The sequence below is a fragment of the Capricornis sumatraensis genome, chromosome 22, assembly GCF_032405125.1.
Source record: "Capricornis sumatraensis isolate serow.1 chromosome 22, serow.2, whole genome shotgun sequence".
Classification (NCBI taxonomy): domain Eukaryota; kingdom Metazoa; phylum Chordata; class Mammalia; order Artiodactyla; family Bovidae; genus Capricornis; species Capricornis sumatraensis.
The window spans coordinates 44,770,949-44,798,748 of NC_091090.1; the positions used below are offsets into that span (position 1 = coordinate 44,770,949).

Consider the following 27,800-nt stretch of genomic DNA (forward strand, 5'->3'; position numbering starts at 1 on the left):
AGGAAAAATACCTTTTATCATCATCAGCCCTGTGATACAGGAAATTATTTTTTATTTTATTAGTGTTTAAAAACTGAGGCTTAGAGAATTTGTGAGACCTACTCCAAACTAAAGCACAGTTTGTTTTGTTTTTTTTTTTTTTTCTTTTTTGTTCACCACAGTATCTTCAGTGCCTGAAACAGAGCCAGGCAAAGAGCAGGTGTTCAGTAGGAGCTTGTTGGATATTACAGATGAATCCTATGGGCAGGGGTTCTTATTTCAAGCCCTAATTTTCTTACTATTGCATCACAGAGAAGCTGTATTAGCCACATTAATCTGTTAGCAATGCTCCGTACTTTTTAAACTGCTCTCTGGGATATTTATAAAGCTGGCTGGCACAGGCATTTTTAAGCATGCAGAATTGATGATTGTGCCCCTGGAGGAGCACTTGGTGTCGCCTCTCCAGCTCAGCGGAGGCTTGTGTGTGAGACGGTGTGTGTTACTCCTCCGACGTGGACTGACCGACAATGGGGAGAGGGGTGTGGTGGGGGTAAAGTGAGGAAACAGGGCAGCTTTCTGATCTCTCTGTTGTTTTTATTTCAATGTTATGAAAACCTGGAATATTAAAATGTAGAAGCTAAAACAGTCTGGCACCATATGCAAATGATTTTGTATCTTATTTTGCTGTTTTTATTCCTCTGAAAGGTCTTTCTTTAGTGAGATTCAGTAAAAATCAGTTATTTTTGTGTTTCAACTCTTGAAGAATCTTCATCATGGGTTGTGTAAGTTGTCCCTTTTTTATATAACTTAATTGTGAACTCTTTTATATTAAAACTTTATATTTTACAGATAAAGTTCAGATATACTTCCTTTTGTTATATAATGAATTTTGCAGTCTTTATTGTACAAAATGCGGAATCTTCCACACTTCTTCTTCATCACTAGTGATGTTTTCAAAAAATGACCTCTCTATGCTCCTTCCAAATCTTATCGTAGACCCTTTCCCCTCTCACCATGTTAGAACCAAAACAAAACTGTCTGGGAGAAACTGCTGTCTATCATTTTCTTTAAGTCTTCTGGAAAAGAAGTCAGAATTCTTTTAGGCTAGCCTAGCATCTCACATCCCTGCTATTAGGAACCTTTCACTTCTGAATTTGTTAGTATAAATCCTTTTCTCCTTTTTTTCTGAAGTTGTTCAGTTGCCTCAGGGATTCCTTCATATACAAGTACCATTTATCTTTATTCAGTGAACATTCCTGTTTAAATGGAAATGGAATCATGGTATATTCTAAATGCATTAGGGAACTTTTCTTTCAAAAGAAGTCCTTTTGTAAGGCAAATAATTACCCATTCATTATGTCTGGGGTTTGTTTTTGTTTGTTTTCTTTTCAGTTGTTAGTGGCTGTTTTCGGTTTTATTTTTTCTAGATTTGAATTGTGCAAATACATGGTTTACTTAAAAACAGGGTGTAGTTAGAAGTGACTTCTAAGGTCATGGCTGAACTTTCTCTTTCCCGGGTTAAGATGCACCGATACAACCCGTAATTTGAGGTTTTTCTGCACTGGATATTAAGGTGGTTCTTTTCTAAGAAAGAAAACAACACCAGTCTCCTCAGAGTATTGTGTTGTCTGTACCCCAGTGGAAGGGTTTTTAAAGATAACATGGGCTGGCTCTCATTACGCTGGTCTGACCTCTGTGTCTGCAGTCCCGTGGGCCTGACCCTCCCCTTCCGTGTTGCAGCGGGTGGACAGCGAGGTGGTCATGCTCTCCGCTCACTGGGAGAAGAAGCAGGCGAGCCTCCGGGACCTGCAGCAGCAGCTTCAGCAGCTTCCAGGCCTCATCGCAGACTTAGAATCCCTGACGGCAAGTCTGAGTAAGTTCCCTGTTAGCCTCTAGACGCTGCTTCTAGGAAGGAAAATAATTTGGCGTGAGTCCAAAGCTTTCTAAGAATACATTAATCTTATTGGTTAACAGGATTTGGAGGGAAATAGTTCTAATTAATTTCATATTCTGATTAACTGATGATTTGACAAAAAAACGATGATTTAAAATGTGGAAATGATTTTTAAAATACACCACTACCTTTTTCGGCCTCCGTTCTGCTCAGAAAACATACTTTTGTTGATTCTTAAAGTGACTCGGGGTTGTCTTTCTGACTTTAAGTCTCTGTTTAAAAGTGTAAACGTAGGAAATGAAAGGGGTTATGGTGGCTTTGTTATGACTAAAGGCTGTACTCTGGAAGTTGTTGCTTTTAATACTGGGTTTGCTCAGAGCTTCATGTCTTGAAATATGCTCTTTTTTTCTCCTTAAACTGATAAAATATTAAACAGATACAATTAAATGAGGGTACCTGTTAAGCTAACTTTATACCTTGTGGAAGATTATATATTTATTTTTTGTTTTTATTGAGATGAGTCATGCTGATATTTGTTTCTTGGGCTTATATTCAGAAAATTGACTTTTATGCTAGACAGGGCCACATCATAGTATAACATTGTGGCTTATTATTTTCTAACCAACCTTAAGATCTTAGTGAAGTAAGAGGTAGGGGCTACCTACATAGGAGATGACTTTTTGAGCTAATAACCTGAGTCTTAATAGCTAAGAAGGTATAAAGCTGCTCCATCATCTCTTCTGTTTTTCAGTACTACATTTTTAAAAGCAAAACAAAGCTGATTTACAAAGCAAGTAATTAGCAAAGCATAAAACTTGTGTGTGTGAATAAAATGAACCCCACTGGTATTTGGAATGCCGCTAACGTTTGTGAAGTGAAGTCACTCAGTCGTGTCCGACTCTTTGCGACCCCATGGACTGTAGCCTACCAAGCTCTTCTGTCCATGGGGTTTTCCAGGCAATAGTACTGGAGTGGATTGCCATTTCCTTCTCCAGAGGATCTTCCCAACCCAGGGATCAAACCCGGGTTTCCTGCATTGTAGACAGACGCTTTACCATCTGAGCCACCAGGGAAGCTAACGTTCGTAGTGCCTACTATATGTCGGAGATGGTTAGGTGCTTTACAGACATTATTTACAATCCTCACAAGATCCCTGCAGAAGTAGCTTTTGTTATCCCACTTTACAGCTTAGGCAAATTGGGCTTGGAGGGGTGCAGACTTGCTCAGGGTCACACAGAGTAAGGTGTGCATCCAGGATCCCAGCCACAGTGATGACGTACTCCATGGAGGATGAGGCATTTGGAGTAGCACCTGTCAGCAGACCCCATGACTCACGTTCCTGAAGCCCTGGAATCAGTGTTCTGTTATTTCTGAAAGCAGGGTGGGGGAAAAGAGACTCTGGGTTTAGGAGGAAGGCCCTCTGGCCTTATTTCCCTCTTGTAGGTATAGGAATGTTCCTTCTCAAGCCTTTGGTAACTGATAGAAAAAGCCTCCAAGACACTGGGGGAATATTCCTTTTAGCCACTTTCTGTTCAGCATCTCTTCCCGTATCTCTTTGAGTCTTTGTTTTTCAATGGTTGTGTATTTCTTTGCAGAGACATCCACCTATGATACTATCCTACTTTCCTTTCCAGCTGAGAGTAAATTCTGTTTATAAATGTTATTTGTTTGATGCCACTCTGCTGATTAAATGCATTTGGCCTCAGTTCTAATTATTCTCATAGTTAATTCTACTTAAGATAGAATATAGTGTATTTTCCTTCTCAATTAGGATTCTACTATCCTGAAGAAGTGATGTTTAGTGATGTGATACCATCTTCAGAAACTGCATTTTGACTTTTTAAATGAATGCGATGGGTTTCGAAAATGCTCACTTGAGTTCTGTCTTGAGTAATCTGAGAACATCGACCACCAAAGGCAAATTAAAGCTAAATTAAAGCAAATTAAATTAAAGCAGAAGTATCAGGCTTGCCAGTCACTTCCAAATAATTTAATTCTTATTTTTCATTGAAGTATAGTTGACCTGCAGTATTATATTAGTTTCAGGTGTACAACATAGTGTACACTTATGAACACTGTGTGTACATTGTATCTTATAGTGATTGACCCCGGTTCAATTCCTGGGTCGGGAAGATCCTCTGGAGAAGGGATAGGCTACTCACTCCAGTATTCTTGGGCTTCCCTGGTGGCTCAGCTGGTAAAGAATCCCCCTGCAGTGCTGGAGACCTGGATTCAATCCTTGGGTTGGGAGGATTCCCTGGAGAAGGGAAAGGCTACCCACTCCAGCATTCTGGCCTGGAGAATTCCAAGGACTGTCTATCCCATGGGGTTGCAAAGAGTCTGACACGACTGAGCAACTTTCCCTTTTTTCACCCTTTATATACATCATGAATTGATCACCATTTTAAGTCTAGTAGCCATTTGCCACCACACACAGGTACTCTAATATTAGTGGCATTCCTTTCACTGGGAGTTTGTGCCTTTGAGCCTCCTCAGCCGCTTCACCCAGCTGCCCCACCGCCCTCCCCTCTGGCGACCACCGCTTTGTTCTCTGTGCCTCCAGGCCAACATACAGAGTGGGCAGCCTTTCCCTTCTCCAGGGGATCTTCCCAACCCAGGGATGGAACCCAGGTCTCCCGCGTTGCGGGCGGATTCTTTACCAGCTGAGCCACCAGGGAAGCCCAAGAATACTGGAGTGAGTAGCCTATCCCTTCTCCAGCGATCTTCCTGACTCAGGATTCAACCCGGGGTCTCCTGCACTGCAGGCAGATTCTTTACCAGCTGAACCGCCAGGGGAGCCCTGATAGCTTCCCTTCTGCGGGGTAGCCTCAGAATGCTCTTTGTCATTACCTAATTACTTTAATATAGTACTACAAGGCTTAGTCAAGCAATAATGAAAAATACAAATTACTTAGAAGAAAATAGTAACTAAGCTATATGTAGTCACAGGATTCTCTTAACTTCGCTGAACTTTTTACCCTTTCTCTGTCAAATCTAATACCATATCCATTCAGTCCCTGTATTTCCTAGGCCACTTAACTCTTTTAGTCTTGCCTTGCTCTCTAGAGGGTCTGCCCTTATTAAAGAATAAGGGATTAATATGATGTGAGCAATTTGAACCTTTGATGATGCTTTTAGCTGTGTTATCCTGTGGCTTAATAAATATGGCTCCTGATTACACGCTCCCTCAGGAATTAAGTAAGAACAGATAATCCACTCATGTTGTTTTTTTAATGGGATGTGATCCATCCAACTTACAAAGCCTGTGTAATAGATAATCACTGGTGAGGCTTGTCATTAAAAAAAAAAAAAAGAGAGATAATATATAAAAGTATACCAGGAATTGGGAAAGAAGGGGTGTGAACTGACTTTCAGATCTGGGTTTGGACCGCAGTTCCCCAGCTTCCTAACTGTGAGACTCCATGCAGGTTTCCTGACTTCTCTGAGCTTTAGTTTCTTTGCCTTTAGGATTAAAGATGAGAGAACCTGCTTCACAGGGTAGCTGGAGGGCCCATAGTGAGGGGAGGGTGCCTGGTACGTCTTAGGCGTCTGTGGGTCCCGTGTACCATTTGTGGGCTGAGGGGACACAGCAGTGGACAAGACCAGGCAGCTGCCGCCAGGATGCTCACTTTCTCCTGGGAGTCTCTCTGGCCTTTGCAGATTTACAAAACCATTGACTTTGACAGCAGGATTTGGATGGATGTTACACAATTTAGCTTGTCCTACACTGGAAAAGGTCAGTTTTCATTCCAATCCCAAAGGAAGGCAATGCCAAAGAATGCTCAAACTACCGCACAATTGCACTCATCTCACATGCTAGTAAGGTAATGCTCAAAATTCTCCAAGCCAGGCTTCAGCAATACGTGAACCGTGAACTTCTTATGTTCAAGCTGGTTTTAGAAAAGGCAGAGGAACAAGAGATCAAATTGCCAACATCTGCTGGATCATAGAAAAAGCCAAGAGAGTTCCAGAAAAACATCTATTTCTGCTTTATTGACTATGCCAAAGCCTTTGACTGTGTGGATCACAATAAACTGTGGACAATTCTGAAAGAGATGGGAATACCAGACCACATGACCTGCCCAGATTTGAGAAATCTGTATGCAGGTCAGGAAGCAACAGTTAGAACTGGACATGGAACAACAGACTGGTTCCAGATAGGAAAAGGAGTACGGCAAGGCTGTATATTGTCACCCTGCTTATTTAACTTATATGCAGAGTACATCATGAGAAACACATAATGTACTGGGCTGGAAGAAACCACAAGCTGGAATCAAGATTGCCGGGAGAAATATCAATCACCTCAGATATGCAGATGACACCACCCTTATGGCAGAAAGTGAAGAGGAACTAAAAAGCCTCTTGATGAACGTGAAAGAGGAGAGTGAAAAAGTTGGCTTAAAGCTCAACATTCAGAAAACGAAGATCATGGCATCTGGTCCCATCACTTCATGGGAAATAGATGGGGAAACAGTGGAAACAGTGTCAGACTTTATTTTGGGGGCTCCAAAATCACTGCAGATGGTGATTGCAGCCATGAAATTAAAAGATGCTTACTTCTTGGAAGGAAAGTTATGACCAACCTTGATAGTGTATTCAAAAACAGAGACATTACTTTGCCAACAAAGGTCCGTCTAGTCAAGACTATGGTTTTTTTAGTGGTCATGTATGGATGTGAGAGTTGGACTGTGAAGAAAGCTGAGTGCCAAAGAATTGATGCTTTTGAACTGTGGTGTTGGAGAAGACTCTTGCGAGTCCCTTGGACTGCAAGGAGATCCAACCAGTCCATCCTAAAGGAGACCAGTCCTGGGTGTTCATTGGAAGGACTGACGCTGAGGCTGAAATTCTGATACTTTGGCCACCTGATGCAAAGAGTTGACTCGTTGGAAAAGACCCTGATACTGGGAGAGATTGGGGGCAGGAGGAGAAGGGGACAACAGAGGATGAGATGACTGGATGGCATCACTGACTCGATACACATGAGTTTGAGTGAACTACAGGAGTTGATGCTGGACAGGGAGGCCTGGCGTGCTGTAGTTTATGGGGTCGCAAAGATTCGGACACGACTGAGCAACTGAACTGAACTGAACACAATAGTTAAGAGTACAAAACCCTGGTGTGAAATGTGAGAAGAACAGTGTAGTATTCTATATATTGAAAAATAGTGTATAAGGATAGAATGGAATATTGTCCTCCAGATTCTGTACGCTTTCTTGGTTTAGCACTAAGTCATGTCCGACTCTTGCAACCCCGTCGACTGTAGCCGGCCAGTCTCCTCTGTCCATGGGATTTCCCAGTCAAGAATACTGGAGTGGGTTGCCATTTCCCCCTCCAGTGGATCTTCCAGGTTTGATCCCTGGGTCTTCTGCACTGCAGACGCTCTCCTGTGTTGCCGGTGGATTCTGTACCAACTGACCCACCAACACTTTCTTGTTGTTCAGCTGCACGATGTACTCTGTATGTAAGTTAAACAAGCAGGGTGACAATAGACAGCCTTGACGTACTCCTTTCCCAGTTTTGAACCAGTCCATTGTTCCATATTGGGTTCTAACTGTTGTTTCTTGACCTGAATACAGGTTTCTCAGGAGGCAGGTAAGGTGGTTTGGTATTCTCATCTCTTCAAGCATTTCCCAGTTTGTTGCGATCCACACAGTCAAAGGCTTTAGCATAGTCAATGAAGTAGAGATAGAAGTGTTTCTGGAATTCTCTTACTTTTTCTGTGGTCCAATGGATGTTGGCAATTTGATCTCTGGTTCCTCTGCCTTTTTAAAAATCCAGCTTGTACATCTGGAAGTTTTTGGTTCACATACTGTTGAAGCCTAGGTTGAAGGATTTTGAGCATTACTTTGCTAGCCTGTGAAATGAGTACAACTGTACAGTAGTTAGAACATTCTTTGGCATTGCGCTTCTTTGGGATTAGAATGAAAACTGACCTTTTCTAGTCCTCGGGCCACTGTTGAGTTTTCCAAATTTGCTGGGATCTTGAGTGCAGCACTTTTACAGAATCGCCTTTTAGGATATGAAATAGTTCAGCTGGAATTCCATCACACGCACTAGCTTTGTTCATAGTAATGCTTCCTAATGCCTACTTGACTTCACACTCCAGGATGTCTGGCCCTAGGTGAGTGACAACACCATTGTGGTTATCCGGGTCACTAATTGGACTGACTGTGACTCAGAGCATGAGCTCCTATTGCAAAATTCAGAGTTAAACTGAAGAAAGTATGGCCTAGTGGTTTTCCCTACAACACTTGTTCTGTGCATTTTCCTGTGAAACTGGTAAGATGTTTGGAACATATTTATTGAATTCTCCTGAACTTCCACTAGAGGGTAGTCTAATCCTGTTCCTATTTTAAAAGTCTAAACTGTCAAGAGCTTTTCTGAATTCTGTTGTTTAGTTTATTTTGTATGAGCTACTTAAAAAGACACCTTCATCTAGAACAGAAGATTCTGTTAATTGTTAGATAACACAGTTCTGTAAGAGAATGACAGCCTTGTACTGAGCTTGCTTGCCTCTTCCTTTCAATCTGACCTGACCAGATACATAACCGTTCTGCTTTCTCTGTACAGAATTTGAGAGTGCATCTAGCTAGAAGACTATCACAGTTTTTACGGTTTCATGAAACAGATTATCTTATGGTCCAGGTTACGTTCTGAGATTAGACCCTTCAAGGGGCATATTAGCTCTCTTTCGACACGGTTTAGTATATACTGCACAGATCTCATTTGTTCCATGATGGATTTTGAATGCACACTTCAAAGTTCCTTGTTACCACACCATCATTACCCTATCACATGAAGAGTGACAAAAGCATTAGCAGACTCTTGTGGTCGTTTAGTACCTGGCCTTCTGTGACCTATGGGTTTGCAAAGATTTCTTTGTTCCCTGAGGCTAATTATTTTTGCTAGAAAATACTCATTAAATGTGAAGTTATGAATTTTAATGTGCTGCTCCACTCTTCATATGTCAGTGGTCACGCTACACATAGTATGCATCTGAAAATGGCACAAAGGAAAATTCCAGACAGCACGGCTCTTCCTCTGGGGCGGTCTCCACATGAGGGTCCATGACGCTCTTTCCTGCACAGCTGTCAGGCTCTCCCAGATGGCCCTTCCCAGTAAGATTCCACCCATCCTCCCCACCGATTGCTAACTGAGACATATACTGTTGTTATAGTGAGCAAGATGGTGAGGCCGGAACTTCTTGTGAAGGTACTTTTGTGTCTGTGGAGGCCTGCTAGTGTCTTATGCACACGCATTCTAAGTCTAGTTACCAGATTTACTCAAATCTGTGACTGTTTCCTAGCAGATGAGCCGGGTATGATGGGGAGATTAACTCTCTGCCTGTTTAAATTCAATATAAAATATTCAGAGTACATACCATATATATGCTTATTATTTAAACAGATTTTTGTAAAGTTTTTCATACAAAAAGGGAAGAAAATTCATGTTCATCGGTACCATTCTTATATATTTTATTACTGACCTCAAGCCTGATAAGAGTTAAAATGGAGAAGTTCCATGGCTGCTTCTGCTTTAACTCACTGGGGCCTAACTTAATATACTGATAACAGTGTTTTCAAAGTTCTCTGCCCATGTTTAATTTGCTCATTGACAAAATTTAGCATAACCTCCTCATATGTAAATTAGATGAATATGAATCATAGATTTGCTTTCTTGGTTACTATTTTTTGTTTTAGAGTGATAGAATCATTGTATCTCCAGAAATCCTTCTTAATTGAATTCAGCAGAGCAGGTGTTTTGTTGTTGTTCAGGCGCTAATTTGTGTCCAACTCGTTGTGACCCCATGGACTGCAGCACATCAGGCTTCCCTGTCCTTCACCATCTCCTGAGTTTGCTCAAACTCATGTCCATTGAGTTGATGATGCCATCCTTTCACCTCATCCTCTGTCGCCCCCTTCTCCTGCTGCCCTCAATTTTCCCAGCATCAGAGTCTTTTCCAGTGAGTCAGCTCTTTGCATCAGGTGACCAAAGTGTGGAGCTTCAGCTTCAGCATCAGTCCTTCCAGTGAATACTCAGGATTGATTTCCATTAGGACTGACTGGTTGGATCTCCTTGCAGCCAAGGGACTCTCAAGAGTCTTCTCCAGCACCACAGTTCAAAAGCATCAATTCTGCGGTGCTCAGCCTTCATTCTAGTCCAACTCTCACATCCGTACATGACTACTGAGAAGACCATAACTTTGGCTAGATGGACCTTTTTTTGGCAAAGTAATGTCTCTGCTTTTTAATATACTGTCTAGATTTGTTCTGGCTTTTCTTCCAAGGAGCAAGCATCTTTTAATTTTGTGGCTGCAGTCACCATCTACAGGGACTCCAAGAAGATGAAGTCTGTCACTGCTTCCACTTTGTCCCCATCTATTTGCCATGAAGTGATGGGACTGGATGTTGCAAAGATATAGTCTTTACCCTTAAGGTATTTACAGAATGCTGAGAAATATGAGAGTGCAAAATAGTGATATAATGTCAGAGTATGAGTCCTGGGCAGGGTTCATAGGTCAGTGGAAGCACAGATGAGGGAAAAGAGAGCTCTGACGTGAACCTGCCAGGGAGATGTGGGGTTGGGGAGCGGGGGAAGCCAAGACCCCTCAGGACAGGCAGGCACACGCGGGACCCTCCTTGGAGTGATGAGCGGTCATGAAGGAGGGTGGTGGTGAGGCCAAAAGAGTAGTCTCTGAGCAGGGAGTGAGAGCTCCCTGAACGCTCGGGTAGGGAGTTAAACTGTAAGTCCTCAGGAGCCTTTGAAACTTCTAAAGGGGAGAACTGGGAGTTGGGCAGGAGCCCTAACGTGACCCCAGACTCTCCCAAGCACTTTAAGTCTCAGGTTGCCGTCCTGCTCCAGGACACACTGCTGGCCTATACGTCAAAGCCTCTCTGTTACCCAGCCCCCTGTATGCTGAGGATAACATGCATGATGCTAAAGGAACCAAGTAGCTTAGAGCTAAATGGATTCCGTATTAAATGTAATTATTCTAGTTCTTATCACTAATCAAAGTGAAATAGCCTTTAAATAATCCTGTTAGCTATGATCGTCTTGTAAGACCCTGTCAAACGAGTTCTAACAGAGTGAGCGGAACACTCCTTCTTTAGGGCCAGTAGCACGAGCTCCCAGGCTGAGGCTCCCACTCGTTTTTCCATTTAATAACAAAAAATAATCTGTACAGCAACTGATACATTAACACCATTTTTCCTGTTTTCCTTTCCAAATATATACTCCTCAGGTACCACTGATGACATTTCTGAAAATCTTAGATGTAATTTTTCATTGATTAAAACTTAGATTTTTACTGTTTCAGGTTAGGCTTTCCATAGTCACAGGTAGTAGCTGTTGTATGCGACCCCTGAAGATAGATTCAAAACTGTTATGAACTGCATTATCAGTCTTTTCCAGACTTACACTGATCTACAGTGATGTATCAATTATGATAAAAGTCATTACCTAAAATATTCTTGAAGAGGAGTGCTAAACTACTTACCACGTTTTAACTTTTTAGTAAAATTTAATTTTTCCTCCTAAATCCATATCTTTTTAAGCCCTAAACCCTACCAAGTACAAAAGCACAAATATTTAGTAGAGTTAAAATTTAGGATATTAAAAAATGTGGGGAGTTCCCTGGTAGTCCAGTGATTAAGACTCTGCCTTCCAATGCGGGGGGTGCGGGTTTGATCTTTGTTTGGGGAACCGGGTGGAGGGAACTTCACTTTCCCCCAAGTTTAAGGGCTTTCTTTGTGGCTCAGCTGGTAAGGAATCAACCTGCAATGCAGGAGACCTGGGTTGGGAAGATCCCCTGGAGAAGGGAAAGGCTCCCCACTCCAGTATCCTGGCCTGGAGAATTCCATGGACTGTATAGTCCATGGGATTGTAGAGTCGGACATGACTGAGTGACTCTCACTGGGGAACTAAGGTCCCACATGCCATACCATGTGGCTAAAAAAAAATTTTTTTAATGTGTATGTTTCAGGATTTAATGTCTGTGGGTCAAACAAATTCATTTAAAACAGGCAAAATTTGCATCTTAGTAAACCTAAAACTGCAAGTTGAAATTCTGGAAAAGAAAAAGTGAAAGTGTTGGTCGCTCGGTCATGTCCGACTCTCTGCGATCCCATGGACCGTAGCCCACCAGGCTCCTCTGTCCATGAAATTTGAAACTTGCTCCTTATGTTGGTGCTACAGAAACTAACTTAGAAAGTCACATGGCAGTCTAGCGGCTAAGGGAAGGAATTAGACCCAGCTCCCTTTAATCTTAGCTGTTTGATGAAGCTGAGGCTGCAAAGCAGCACAGCCAGCTTGCTCCCCCCGCCCCGACCCCCATGACACACATTCTTGCCGAGTCTTACACTCACCCGTCTGTGGCAGATGCCTCTCCTTTGGTTTTCACAGCCCCTTACCCTCTGTCAGTCTGTGTTGTCTCTGAAACATGCCTCCCCGCCACTTTGAGCTCTCTGAGCACATGGTTTCTCTTTTTCATCTTTGTGTCCCAGTGTCTGGGACGTGTGGTGAGTGCCTGGTAGATGGCCATGATGCTGTCTGAGGTCTAAAACCTTTGACCCCTAAAACTTTTCTGTTGTCTAAGAAAACAACCGATCCTCACCCCTGCAGCCGTGAAATCTTGGTTTACTTAAGCACCTATGAACTGGAAATCATTGTGTGAACGAGAGACTCAGTTTTGATCCCTGACTGCTCATCACTAGCTAGGTGACCTTGGGCAGGGCACTGAAATAATCTCTGCAGGCTGTGACTTCAGTGTTTTAAATGAAGGATTTGACAGAGAGGATCTCCATCTGCCGAGTTCTGTGGCCTAGAGGCAATGTAGAGTGGTTGAAAGACCAGTGGACAGTGAGCGATGCTTCCTGAGTGTGTGTTCAGTGCCTTGGAGATTTATGTCTATCATGTTCAAGGCAAAACAATGCGGAAGTAACTTAAAATCTCAAATATTAAATTATGTTTGGCATAATTTGTGTTAATTATATTTTGATATATTCCTATTATTTGGAAATTGATTATTCATGTGTGGTATATGCGATCATTAAGATACCAACATCAGATTAATCAAGATACTCTGTTTCCCTGTCCTGGTTAATGATGTGTAAAGTATTTTGGGAAGTTGTGTCTTAAAAATGTTCAAGATATAAAAATATACTCAAAAATAATTTGAAATATATTTTAATGTTGGTACATTTTATTTTGCTTCAAGAAAGTTTAATAAAAATTTTAAATAAATGCAAAATAATCTCAACAGTTCAAACTTTTAACTTTTAGACACTTTTTCTTTTCTCCGTGATCAAGGGTTCTGATTTTTGACGTTTATTTCCTTTTTTGACCTTGTATACTTTCAGCTCATTTAGAGGCTAGTTTTGAGGAGGTAGAAAACCACCTGCTGAATCTGGAGGATTTATGTGGACAGTGTGAATTAGAGAGACACAAACATATGCAGTCCCAACAACTGGAAAATTACAAGAAAAATAAGAGGTGAGTTTGGGGAATTGGCCCCGATATTCATGTGCAATCTCAAAGTTTCCCACAGTACCTTACATGCCACTCTTTATAAGTTTGGAGTGATAAATGACAGGGGTTTCAGGTGAAGCTCTTTAATAAGCTTTCCAAAACATGTTTTGCTTGGTTTTGTTTTGTTTTGTTGGTATCACTACCTGTTGCCGTTTTATGGAGATGAGTTCTGAAAAGCTGAGCATGGGATAAACGGTGGGGGGAGCAGTGCAACAGACAGAATGTCCGAAAGAGGAGAACCCCTGACCTCGTGTCCTCCGAGTGGCAGATCCTGGGTGGCCCTTTCCCTTTGCTTCCTTTTCTTGTCTTTCCTTTAGAGCAGGAGGAAAAGGAACCTGAGTGCTGGCTGTGGAGAGGGGCTCAGCTTTGTCACTTACTGTCTGTGAGACCTTCAGGAAGTTATCAAATCTCTTAGCCTCAACTTGTGTAGCTCACAGTGATGATAACAGTGTCCCTGCCTCCTGGATGATGGTGAGGAGTCTGTGAGGCGGCCCTTACCAGACGCGCTGTGTGCCCTGCCACAGCGGTTATCGTGGCCACTGTTTTCACTGGGCGAACCAGAGCTGGAGATGGGGAATAAGATTTGGAACACTGAAATTTTACTTGTCGTTCTTCACTCTCACCCAGTGACTTAGATATAGTAGATATATTAGTACATTATAGTTTATATGTTGCAAAATGAAAAGTAAGTGTTTGGAGAACAGCCTCATCTGTAATTTAAGTAAAAGCCAGAGTGTACTGGGCAAGTCTAACATGTGTTAGACTAACATATCATTTTAGGTCTGGGGTGGTGTCATAGAAAGAGCACTGTTGATAGTCAGAAGACCCCAGTCCTGGCTCCATCTGCTACTGATTCTGTGCTCTTGGGCAAGCCATTCACTTTCCTCTATCCTGTTGTAAAACTTTTCTTGACTAGCATTTGAAAGACTTCTTAAAAGATTACATCGTTCGTTAGGCTTCTTTCTGATGCCTCCCAGAACCCTGGCAGTCAAACTTGTCTCCCCTGGGCAGAGAATTGGAGAGGTCATCTGAGAAGCTGACCAGCCTGTGAGAAAGGAGCTGCAGGGATGGACACTGGGGAGTCTCTGATGAAACAGTTGGGTCTGCACCCTAGTGCCCCTGATGATGGGCCCCACCTCTCTCTACGTGCTTCTCATCAGCCTGGTGGTGCCTCACTCTTGAGTATGAATGCACAGCTAAGGAGTAATACCAAATTGAAGAAAGGTTCCAAGATGAACAGGGCCAAAATAAATTAAAAATAGTAATTATTTTTAAAGACCCACAGAGGAATGAGACACTATGATGGGAGCAGAAGAAAACTTAAGAACAAAAACTAATTAATAACCTCAGGTGTATCTTACCATTTTGCATTTATGAGGCACAAAGAGGATGCTCTAGAGAAGGGATAATTAGAGAACAAGAAAGCTCTTGGGCATCAAATACATGATTGCAGAAGTAGAAGGCTTTAAGGGAAGCATTAAAAGACGATGTTAGGACTCCCCTGGTGGTACAATGGAAAAGAATCCACCTGTCAATGGAGGGGACACGGGTTCAATCCCTGGTACTGGAAGATTCCACGTGCCATGGAGCAACTAAGCCCGCATCACAACTGCTGAGCCTGCACTCCAGAACTGGGGAGTCCCACTGCTGAAGCCTAGAGCCTGAGCCGCCCCGGTGAGAAGCCCGCATGGTCCCCTTCTCGCGACAACTAGAGAAAACCTGCACCCCACCACGAAGACCCAGTACAGTCAAGAATAATTTAAAAATAAAGTTGTTTTAAAAGAACAAAAGATAATGTTAAACCTTTACATGCGAGAACAAAAAGACAGAAAAGCTGAGAATGCTTAGAAAATTAGAGAGTTAATTTTTAAGTCCTTTATACTAGGAGCTTGAGAAAGAAAGGGAAGAGAAAAAGAGGAGACAAATTCACTAAAGAAGTAATACAAGAAAATTGTTCAGAACTGAAGGATATGACTGAGTTGGAAAGGGTCCACCAAGGACATAATGAGTAGGAAGAGAGCCATCTTCAGTATGTACTTTTGTATATTTCACTACAGTCAGAGTGAAAAATCACCAAAGCCTTCATAAAGGTCCTAAGGAACTGCAACTTTTCAGCAGCAACCCTGTAAGTAGAAAATGATTTTTACTGTATATTTACTTACCCTGGTTCAATTCCTGGATCAGGAAGATATGCTAGAGAAGGGATAGGCTACCCACTCCAGTATTCTTGGGCTTCCCTTGTGGCTCAGCAGGTAAAGAATCCGCTTGCAAGGGGAGAGACCTGGGTTTGATTCCTGGGTTGGGAAGATCCTCTGGAAAAGGGAACGGCTACCCACTCCAGTATTCTGGCCTGGAGAATTCTGCAAGGAGATTGCAAGGAGCTGGATATGACTGAGCAACTTTCCCTTTCACTTTGTTTACTTAGCCAAAGTTTCACCCAGTGTGAAGAAATAGTAACTTCCAGGCATACAAGGGCTCCAGTTTAGCTCATGTGCAGACTTTATCAGGAAGTGGCTGGAAGATATGCTCTACAAATGAGGGAATAAACCAGTAAGAAGGAAGACAGAGTGTGGAAGAGAGACGAGCTGCTCTTAGCACATCTGTCCAGTTCAGGAGAGAAACAGAATTCCTAGGATGATGGTGAAGAAAAGCTTCAGCAGGTCTGGAGAGCAGCCCAGACTGAAGCAGGAAGAGCCCCCAGAGGATTCCAGGAGCAGTGTTTTCCAGGGGAGACTGTCTAGTGTGCTTGAGCATGTTGAGCTGGGTTTATAAGCTCTGATTGGAGAGGTTTATTATGTATTAGTGATAGGAATGTTTTCTAAAAAACTAAGCAAATAAGGTGACTATTAACACTAAGAAAATGCAGTTTTACAAGAAAAGAAATAATACATGGCTCAGTTATAGATTATATATATATATATATTCTGATAATAATTAAATGTGGCATATGGATTCAAGCCAGAATTGTAGGTTATTGGGAAGATGCAGTGGAGGCGTGTTTGTGTGGAGGGATGGAAGGGGTTTAAGGAAGCTAGTCCTCAGCTTCCACAGCAGGAAATCAGTAAGCAGTATTTAAAATGGGAAAAAATGAATAAATATCAGTGTTGACATGTTATTTAGAAAAAATGAAGGTAAATACTGGAAGAACTGACTGTAGCTGCTTTCAAAAAAGCAGGACAGGGACTTCCCTTATAGTCCAGTGGTTAAGAGTCTGCTCTTCCAGTGCAGGGGGCATGAGCTTGATCCCTGGTCTGGGAACTAACAGAGAAGGCAGTGGCACCCCACTCTAGTACTCTTGCCTGGAAAATCCCATGGACAGAGGAGCCTGGTAGGCTGCAGTCCATGGGGTCATTAAGAGTCTGACACGACTGAGCGACTTCACTTTCACTTTTCACTTTCATGCATTGGAGAAGGAAGTGGCAACCCACTCCAGTGTTCTTGCCTAGAGAATCCCAGGGACGGGGGAGCCTGGTGGGCTGCCGTCTCTGGGGTCGCACAGAGTCAGACACGACTGAAGCGACTTAGCAGCAGCAGCAGCTGGGAACTAAGACCTTGCATGCTGCCTGATGTGGTTAAAAAAAAAAAAGGGACAGAAAGATGGGGAGCACTGAGTGAGGCACTAATCTGCTTCATCATGAATCCTTGTGGGTACTATTTGACTTAAGGAATATACATGTACTATTTTGATAAACATAATTTTTTTGTGTTTTGTTAGCTGCAGCACTTCCTGATGTATTTTGCAGAAACAGAGGACTGAAAAGATAATCTCTGATAAAAGTCCATGATCAAATAAGTTCCAGAAACACTTTACCCTGAATTTGCCTCATTTAACTTTGTAGTACATGTACATATAGTAATGTATTACACGTAGTACATGTTAGTGTATTAAGGGTTCTGAGAATTCTTATGATAGAGAAATAGGTTTGACTCACCACTTCACAATTTACTTGCTTACAGAACCAGTCTGTGTGTAATGTATATTAAAATTCTGTGAGTTGGTATCCTATAGTATACCATTGAAAAAATTTTCCAAAACCCCAAATTAAACATCTGTGGTCCACAAGGGAAGAGTCTCTTTGAAATAAACCTCTTTCCTCTTTAACAAGCAGCCCTACAAACTAAACTAGTGATTTTTCTTTTCTGGCTCTGGAGGAGATAACATATAATACAAGGGTTGGCTATATGATGTGAGGGCATTACAGTGTTCGCCCACTACATAGCTTCCCAGAAAATCTGGATCGGACAACTCGATGAGGCTGGAGAGAGCAGGGGACGGAAAGGTAAGGTCCCCTTCACCTCCAGCGCTGGTCATGTCCATAGTGCACTGTTTCATCCCGCTCCCATCAGGGACTGGGACTGGGCGCGCAGCAGCCATGGGAGTTGGGACAGAGGGTGAATTATTAGTACAGGAACTCATGTAACTGCCTAAGGGCCAAGGTTAGGGCCAGGTCTGTTTCTGACTGTTGCATTGGAACAAACAGAATCCATCCCAGGTGTTAGTGCATCTGTAGTTAAGAGTGGATATATGATATTTCATCATGTATTTGATAAGCATTCTCGGCACAGAGGATAAATTCCCACCCCCTGTGAAAGGAGGAACGTGACCCATCCCAACAGTTATGAGGGTTACATGGCAGATTCTCAGTGTGGGCAGAGGGAAAGAGCTTTAGAACCCTCCTGGGGTGCATCCACCCTTGAAAAACATTTTAATAGGTGGTTTACCCTAAGTGGACTTCCCTGGTGGCTCAGTGGTAAAGAATCTGCCCACAGTGCATGAGACACAGCAGAAAGTGTGGGTTCAATCCTGGGTTAGGAAGATCCCCTGGAGAAGGAAATGGCTACCCATTCCGGTGTTCTCACCTGGAGAATCCCATGGACAGAGGAGCCTGGGGGGCTACAGTCCATGGTGTTGGACATGGCTGAGCACTTGCCTGCATTGCCCTAAGTGTTTATGCATGGAAGGAGGATATCCTACTTTAGCTGATTGTCTAATGAACATGACATATAAGTGACTGTATAGTTGTGGGGGGAAAATACCCATAAATAGCTTTTGTAATAACTCTTCTGCATATAAAGTGATATTAGTATGACTGATTGCTTTTATGGGCAGGAATAGACACCGCCTTGATCAGTAGTAAAACATCAGAGAGTGGATAAACCATGGCTGTAGGGAGAGACAAGTACTGGTACCAGTAGTAGTTGGGTCATCAGATGGTTCAAAAGACGAGTTGGCCATTACAAGTGTAACTGCTGGATGCCTTGTGTAGGTTTTCATAACCAATAGGAAATATATTTTTCATCAAGTAAGAAGCATTAATATTGACTATATGAGCCAAAATAAAGAACATAAGACCATTTCCATGGGTTTGTCTAAGCTAGCAGTGACAGAAATGGACTTGAGATGTGGAGGTCAGCTTGCATTTGACTTCCCAGGTGGCTCAGATGGTAAAGAATCTGCCTGTAATGCAGGAGACCTGGGTTCGATCTCCTGGAGAAGAGAATGGCTACCCACTCTAGTATTCTTGCCTAGAGAATTCTGTGGACAGAGGAGCCTAGTGAGCTACAGTCCATGGAGTCGCGAAGAGTTGGACGTGACTGAGCAAGTAACATTTGCATTTGTAGTCACGGATGTAGAGAGAAATAGACGGTAAATGTGCACATGATTTTTTAAAAAGGATAATTTCAGACAATTGTATCGAAGAAAATAAAGCAGGGTTATGTGACAGTGGTAGGGAGGGAGGGCCCTTACTGGAGGACACATGAGGACTGAGGCCTGAGTAAGGAGGCAAGCACACGGGGATGGAGTGGACACCCTCCCCTGCAGAGTGGCAGCAGGTAAGGTTAGGAGAGTGAAGAAGAGGCGCTAAATGGAAAGGTAGAATTCAGACCTCCCTAAGTCTGTGATCTTTTCAGTACCACCATAATATTCCTTAGAATGGTTGTTGAGATTCTTTCATAATAATTACATTAAAATCATACATAAGCTAGTGATCTAATTAAAATACTTTTTACTTCCAGAGTTCTAGATCTTTGTTTCCCCCTTCAGTTTGTAGCATACCGTCAGAATTTCTCTGAAAATAGCTGCATCTTAAAGAACAGTGTGATTTTAGTAAGTTAGCTTAATTATAAATGACTCATAATTTTAACACAGCCTTCCATTGGACTTAAAATCTGCTGTGGGGCATACTGAACTCTAGAAGCATTTTTCACTAATTCATTTAGGCTTTGAAACTTAATTGTCATCCCTTATAAACTGTCTCTTGTGAGTGGGGGGCATGGCTTCAGTTGATATGATTTAGCGTCCAGGCATATTCTGAAAAAGTCATTGTTCCTTTTCCTTTATGTATTACAGCTAAAGCTAAGGAACTGTGCTCTTCTTTGTGTTGATGTGGACTGTAGACTAAGTTTTGTTGCTGTTGTTTTTTAGTCCCTCAGTCCTGTCTGACTCTTTGCAACCCCATGGACTGCAGCACACCAGGCTTCCCTGTCCTTCACCATCATCTGGAGCTTGCTCAAACTCATGTCCATTGAGTTGGTGATGCTATCCAACCTTCTCATCTTCTGTCATTCCCTTCTCCTCTTGCTTTCAATCTTCCCCAGCACCAGGGTTTTTTCCGATGAGTTGGTTCTTGGCATCAAATGGCCAAAGTATGGAAGCTTCAGCATCAGTCCTTTCAATGAATATTCAGGGTTTATTTCCTTTAGGATTGACTGGTTTGATCTCCTCAGTCCAAGGAACTCTCAAGAGTCTTCTCTAACACCACAGTTTAAATGCATCAGTTCTTCAGCGCTCAATATGATCGAGCTCTCACATTCATACATGACTATTGAGAAAACCATAGCTTTGACTAGCTGGACTATTGTCAGCAAAGTAATGTCTCTGCTTTTTAAAACGCTGTATAGGTTAGTCAGCTTGTCTTCCAAGGAACAAGTGTCTTTTAATTTCATGGCTGCAGTCATCATCTGCAGAGATTTTGGAGCCCAAGAAAATAAAGTCTGTCACTGTTTCCATTGTTTCCCCATCTATTTGCCATGAAGTGATGGGACTGGATGCCATGATCTTAGTTTTTTGAATGTTGAGTTTTAAGCCAGCTTTTTCACTTTCCTCTTTCACTTTCCTCAAGAGGCTCTTTATTTATTTTTTTATTTTATTTTTTTCAAGAGGCTCTTTAGTTCCTCTTCACTTTCTGCCATAATGGTGGTGTCATCTGCATATCTGAGGTTATGTAGACTAAGTTTAGAAAAGAGGCTCTTTAGTTCCTCTTTGCTTTCTGCCATATGGGTGGTGTCACCTGCACATCTGAAATTATGCAGACTAAGTTTAGAAAAATCTTTAAGGCAAAGAATGATAGATTTGAGATGTTAATGGCATGTCTTTAGTAGTATTTGACCAGCTTAAATTCTAGAGAATAACCCACCAAACTCCTGAGCGTCAAGAAATGACTGTCCACTGGACAGGTCACGATCATGGGTATGCCTGTTCTTCCATTTCAGAGAGTTGAGAGGATTGTGCTGGGCAGACTTGCCACAGGCCTGGCTTTGCTGAGAATAGGACAAGGAGGAACCAGTGGCATTCTCCAAGGTGCAGGTGACTCTGGAACCAGAAGAGGAGGTCTGGTGGAGACGGGCAGGAAGGCAGTAACTAACTAGCCCCTGAGGTTCTGTGTGGAGGGTGGTTTGGGTGCTGAATGGGAAATAGATGAGCAGAATGTCCCCTCAGGCAGTGCTTTTATGTAAAGGGTCCTCCCCAGGTGGAAGAACATGGAACCAGACTGACTCTCCCCCTGACCCAGCCAAAAATCAGACACAATAAGTGAAATAACACTCATTGGGACACTTTACATTGGGCAGAGAGGAGAAGTGATCCTTGATCAGTAGGAGACAAGCCCTGTGGTGGCTCCAGCATTCTGCCAGAAGTTTCCAGGCTGCGTGCAGGAAGGAAAACCAGGTAGAGTCTGGCAGACCCTCTGAGTTGAAGAGTGGAGCTGAGTGTCTGGAATCCCAAGACTGCTGGAGTTTACAGGGCTCAGAACCAGAGAGCAGGAATACTGAGAATCTGCAGAGGGCTCCCCGGAAAGTTCAGCAGGGGACCAGTCATTCACATGAGCAAACGACCCAGGGAGGAGCAGGAGGAGGGGACCAGCACCCAGTAGGATTAGTTAGCAGTGCCCATCAGCCAGAGACTGAGAATTCCTGGGGAAATTCCTCGGGAAAGTTTCCTTCAACAGTTAGCCCTTGACTGAGCCCTGTTCCAGACCTGCTTAACTAATCATAAAAGCAAGCATCAAAGAGATCAAGCTGTTTCCAAATAAATTAACCATATCCCAGCAAGAATGTTTCTAGAACTACAAAAATACCTAGTAGTCAACAAAGTCGATCATTCTAACAGGTTGTTTGTGAATGGACAAGATGCATGACACACCAAAGTTCAACTGAGGTTGCCAGAGAAAGATGGTCTACAGGTTGTGTCATATTAAGACTTCTATGGAGATCAAATCCATGATGCACTTTAAATATTTAACCTGTATTTCTCTTCTTAACTCTTTAGGTAACTATGCCCATTGACAAATCAGTCCTTATTTTCCTGGCCTCTTGAAGCTGTCTCTAGCACTGGCATCCTAAGTTTTCTTCTCTACTGCCATTGTAGATGCTGTAGTTCGGTTATTCTCTTGGGTTCTGTTATTGGTTATTGCTTCCTCTCATTCTGCGTAATAAAGATGTCTTATTCTGTAACATACCCCCTCCGCAGGATCTGTGTAAGGAGCAAATGACAACAGGGCTTCTAAAAGTTTTGAGAAAATTACCTCAAGCACGTGGGCCAGCTCTTCTTGCTCTTGAGCGTAAAAGTCTCTCAGTCATGTCCAACTCTTTGTGACCCCATGGACTGTACAGTCCATGGAATTCTCCAGGCCAGAATACTTGAGTGGGTAGCCTTTCCCTTCTCCGGCGATCTTCCCAACCCAGGGATCGAACCCAGATCTCCTGCATTGTGGGCGGATTCTTTACCATCTGAGTGACAAGGGAAGCCCAAGAACTTTATCCAACTTCTCAGCCACAAACTCACCAAGCCAGGAAGGGTATACATCTTTAGGACTGCAGAATGCTTAAAAGATTACAAAAGATTAGATAAGAGTGGATAGTAGCTGGTCTTTCAGGAGAGAAATCTTTAAGATCTTTCCTAGCCATCAGTCATAACAAAGGGACACTCTTCTACTGTGTTTAATGCAAAAAGTATTGCTGGTCAATTAAAAAAAAATGCCCCTAAATATTTTCAGATGTGGAAAAAAAGAGTTGATCTTGCACCTTACATTTTGAATGGTATTTTGCCATCTAGAATCATTGTGTTAGGTTTTTAACATGGGTTTGTCCTGGGGAAGCAGTTTAGTGTTTAAAGGAAGTATCTTTCCATCTCTGAGATGATTGTGTTTATGGAGACATTTATCCAGGGCTCCAATCTGTTAAGTGTGCATCTGTGGGTCTGATTTAGTTGACTTCTATACATGCACGGATTTAATATACTTCTTGCAACATTCCATGGATTTATTTGTTAATATGATGCTTTTTTTTGTTTGTTTTTATTCTGCCCTCATAACCCCTGTGGATAAAATGATAAAATAGCAGCTTCACCCTTTGGAAATATTATTAGATTTTTGAGTCTAGTGTTATTTGTTGAATGTTTTAGTTTCAGGGTTTGTCATGCTAAATTTTGTGATAGGATTTGCTGAACTGAGTAAAATTTAAAATATGGTAAAAACCTAAAAGGAGGTATTTCAATTCTTCCTACTTAATTGATCTTCTGAAAATAGTATTAAACTTTGGAAACAAAGAGACTCAGAGTTTTGAAATTGCAAAAGGCAAACAAGTTGTTATCGTATCAGATGAATTACTGCATGGCCAAGCTTTTATTTTTTGATAAAGAGTAAAATCCTCCCTAGTTAGAATAAGGGCTTCTTTTAAGAAGCAGGTTTGTTTAGTCCTTCTGCAGCCAGAGTTCTTGGTAACCTGGCCTGCTGAGTATGTGTCATGTGTGACCCTGTGCACACGTGTGGTCAGGGCAGATGACACATCACCTTTGCACTGCAGGATTTCGGCAGTGTGATTGCAGAGATGGCGTGTGTGCTGAGTCACTTCCGTTGTGTCTGACTCTTGGCGACCCTATGGTCTATAACCTGCCAGGCTCCTCTGTCCATGGGATTCTCCAGGCAAGAATACTGGAGTGGGTTGCCATGCCCTCCTCCAGGGGATCTTCCCGCCCCAGGGATCGAACCTGCATCTCTTAACGTTTCCTGCATTGGCAGTGGGTTCTTTACCACTAGTGCCACCTGGGAAGCCCCATAGGGATGACACCTGTATGGAAATCATGGTGTTACAAGGCAGTGTAGGAGGTGTTATAGCACTGATGGACGTGAGTCCCGTAGGAGGTGAGATAAGAGGAGACGGCCATGTGGGTGTGATGGATGTCTTCATGGAAAAGACTAACTTGGATACTGTTTTATATTGGTTATTACCATTAACCATTTCTGATAGAGTTTGGAGAGTGACCAGAACTTAAAACTCCTGCTCACCTGTGCCTTTTCACTTGGTGAGCCGAGAAGGTGACATTAATGGTCAAGAGGAAAGTATCTGCGGTGTTCTCATCAGTGTTACCTGTCCTCGCTTACACTTTCCCTCAAGACTCAGTTCAGTCCTGGCTTCTCCAGGAAGCCTTTCCTCTTGGTCCTTGATGTGTGAGTCACCCCCTCCTCTGTATTCCTAGAGAATCCTCAGCCTGGCTGGCTTTAGCAGAGTGCTAATCTATGACACCAATTTCTGACTGTTGCTTTACTTCTGTATCCCTCACTAAGTTTCCTTGAGGTTGTGGAGCGTATATAACTCAACCCTAGCATTATTCCTAACATTATTGCTAGTGTCTAAGGCACAATACATTTTTTTGTTGTTGTTGAGTGAGTGATCAAACTCAGAGGTTACATTCAGTATAAGAAAATGAGTATTTATCCAAGGCGTGACATTTATCATCATGACAGCAGTAGTGATGGACGGAAATGGATGGATTCGGGACATGTTTTGAGATAGAGTTAACAGGTTGTAGTGATGGATTGGATGTGGCGAAGGAGGGAGATGGATCAACCAACGCTTAAGGAGTGGTGACGGCCTGAGTGGAGGTGAGGGAGACTGGGAAGAACAGGCTGTTTTGCAAGTGTTGCTGGGACGCCTGCTTCACTTCCGAGCAGTACTCTCAGATGGGCAGTTGCATATGAGTGTAGAGCTCCAAGAAGAAATAAAGACAGGAAGTACAAATCGAGAGCCTGTGGATGGCATTTAAGGGCATGGAGTTGGATGAATTGCCTTGTGAGAGCAAGTAAGTAAAGAAGGGGGCCAGGATTAAACTGGCAGAGCTCTGGCGTCTTGTGGTCTGGAAGGGGCGGGGAAGTAGCAGAAGGAACTGGGAGAGGAGGAGGAAAACTCGAGAAAATGCTCTCAAGAAATCGCCAGTGGAGTCAATTGCTGCTGAGGGATTCGGATGAAAAGTGAGAGTGAACATCGCCTTTGGCAGCAGGGTGGTTGTCGGTGGTCTCGCTTTGCAGAGCTGGGGTCTGGAAGCCAAGCTGGAGTGGGTTCAGGACTGAGTGGAAAGTGGGGGAGCTAAGTCCTTGAGTGGGTTACAGGGGTTGGGAGTCATGGCTCAACATCGCCAGCCTTAGGTTCCAACCTCCCAGATTATTTCGTTATGTTCCAAATGGAACTCACACACTGCCCTCCAAAATCTGTTCCTCTTCCTGTTTTCTGCTGATGAATTCCCTTTGCTTCCAGTGATGCAGACAGGAACCCTCATGGTTATATATACTTCTCCCCATGGGTCAACTGCCATGGTCTGTTGACTCTTCTCCCCAGCGTTTTCAAATTGGACCCCCTCCCTTCATTGCCCTGGAGGAGGAAATGGCGACCCACTCCAGTATTCTTGCGTGGAGAATCCCATGGACCGAGGAGCCTGGTGGGCTGCAGTCCATGGGGTCGCAAAGGAGCTGAATATGACTGAACATGCTTTGTTGCTGGTGCCACTGCACTTGCTCTTTCCAGGCACTAGTTAGATCTTCTTCAAACTCCTCTAGCCATTTCTTGAGTGCTCCCTGCTTCATTCTCCCCGCTGTCAGTACGTCTATCCGTCACAGCTAGAACATTCTTCCTGAAGCATGGCTTTGCTCGTGATATTCTCCTGCTAAAAATAAAAGCAGATCCTTTCAGCCTGGCACTCAGAAGCCTCTGCCTCTTCGACCTCGTCTCCCACTACTTTCTCTTCATTCAGCCTGCAGTCCTGATGGGCTTGCTCTTTCCTGAAGATAACCTGCACCATTCAGCTTCCACACCTTCACTTTGACCCTGACTGCCTTCCCTCCTTTCTCTTATACCTTCTGTATTGCTGGATGCTGTTGCCTCTGGCATTATAGAGTCTGCCCTAAAAATTACAACACTTCTTGCTTTTCTTTATCAGTCTTTAAACTTATAAAATTCTTTCGTCATAGTGATCTTTACCTTAAACCACAGTCACCTGTACGACCCCAACCTCCACTGTCTTCTTGATTAAGGAATTGGGTACAGGACTCTCTTACTTTCTAAAAGAAAGTCACTTGGAAGTTTCTCGAATTGCCATGGGTCAGGATATTCTGTAAATAAGGGCCTAGAAAGAGGCACCCTGCTCACCTTTACTCTTTTCTTGTAGCAACTTCCCATTGTTTTGATGAGGCAGCCAGCAGGTTGGAAGGTGGGCACAGTAACTCCAATGAAAGCTCTTAATCAGGCAGTGACTCATTACTGGGCTTCCCTTGTGGCTCAGCTGGTAAAGAATCTGCCTGCAATGAGGGAGACCTGGGTTCGATCCCTGGGTTGCAAAGATACCCTGGCGAAGGGAAAGGCTACCCACTCCAGTATTCTGGCCTGAAGAAGTCCATGGACTGTGTAGTCCATGGGGTCACAAAGAGTCGGACGCGACTGAGCAACTCACTTCACTGACTCATTACTAACACAGACACTGGATTCTTGGCTCCATGATTGTTATTTGGGGTAGCAGTAGGGAAGAGCAGTGTCTGTGAAATCATTCTTCCCAGTTTCACCTTTTTTTAAAACAGGAGGTGCCTTTTTGAAATTTCACTGCTTCGTGTTCCAAAAGAAGGAAAGCAGAGGCTCTCTGAAGACTGTAATCAGAGAAAAGAGAATTAGTGTTCAGAATACTGAACTGAGGGACTTCCCTGGTGGTCCAGTGGCTAAGCCTCAGCATTCTTAATGCAGGGAGCCCAGGTTCGATCCCTGGTCAGGGAACTAGATTCCACAGGCCACTTCTAAGCGTTCCCATGCTGCAATTAAGATTGGCACAGGCAAATAAATATTTACAAAAAAAGAATACTGAGCCAGGTGTTCTGTCATCCTGTCCACCCCTTGGTGGCCATGGGGAGTGGCTCACACGAGGGCATCTGGAGGGATACGTGAAGGAGCCCCCTCAGGATGCTGTCTTCGGCACGTGCTGCCTTTCTCTTCGGCCTTTTCAGCATTCATCCCATTTGTTGTTGTTCAGTTGCTAAGTCACGTCCGACTCTTTTGCGACCCCATGAACTGTAGCCCACCAAACTCCTCTGTCTATGGGGTTTCCCAGGCAAGAATATTGCAGTGGGTTGCCACTTCCTTCTCCAGGCATCTTCATCTCATTCAGTTCAGTTCAGTCGCTCAGTCGTGTCTGACTCTTGGCAACCCCATGAATCGCAGCACGCCAGGCCTCCCTGTCCATCACCATCTCCCGGAGTTCACTCAGACTCACGTCCATCAAGTTCGTGATGCCATCCAGCCATCTCATCCTTGGTCATCCCCTTCTCCTCCTGCCCCCAATCCCTCCCAGCATCAGAGTCTTTTCCAATGAGTCAACTCTTCTCATGAGGTGGCCAAAGTACTGGAATGTAAAATAGGTTTCAGGCAGGTTTACTTTCTACCTAATCTTTTAAGAATGAAGCTGGGCTATTGGCCAAAGGGAGATGATTGCACCTTTATTAAAGACAGGATTGAAAGTAACTTTTTTTTCCCTTAGTTAATGAACTCTGGCGCTGGAGTAATGTTATCATGAGTTAGTATTTTTAGGGAAAAAAAAAAGTGATACGACCACGTGATTTAAGAACCTCCACTTGGCTGTTTCAAGAACACTGGCTTTTCAGTGGGCAGCTTGCCAGTCCTTCCTGGCCAGCTGTTCATGGTAGTCAACTGTTTTGGAACATGAGTGGTATTGTAATTAGCAATGAGGAATTCTGATTTGAGAATCCAGAATAGCTCTAGATTTTGCAAATAAAAGACAAACATCTCATGTTTTAAGTGGGATAAGCCTTTACAAATAAATTTGCCTCCTCAAAATTACTTTTAATTA

The 27,800-nt window shown here is 43.1% G+C and overlaps 1 protein-coding gene across 5 annotated transcripts in view; it reads left to right on the top strand.

The window, feature by feature from the left end:
- The window catches only part of DTNBP1 (dystrobrevin binding protein 1), a 103,733-nt gene that overhangs the window by 24,409 nt on the left and 51,524 nt on the right, over positions 1-27,800 (top strand). For all 5 annotated transcript variants that reach the window (XR_011144093.1, XM_068961142.1, XM_068961146.1 and 2 more), the window contains 2 exons: positions 1,720-1,852; positions 13,231-13,363. Coding sequence is in view for 4 of the 5 variants with exons in the window: in XM_068961142.1 (XP_068817243.1) it covers positions 1,720-1,852; positions 13,231-13,363 (266 nt within the window). In the remaining variant the exon portion in view is untranslated. The remainder of the gene's footprint in view (positions 1-1,719; positions 1,853-13,230; positions 13,364-27,800) is intronic.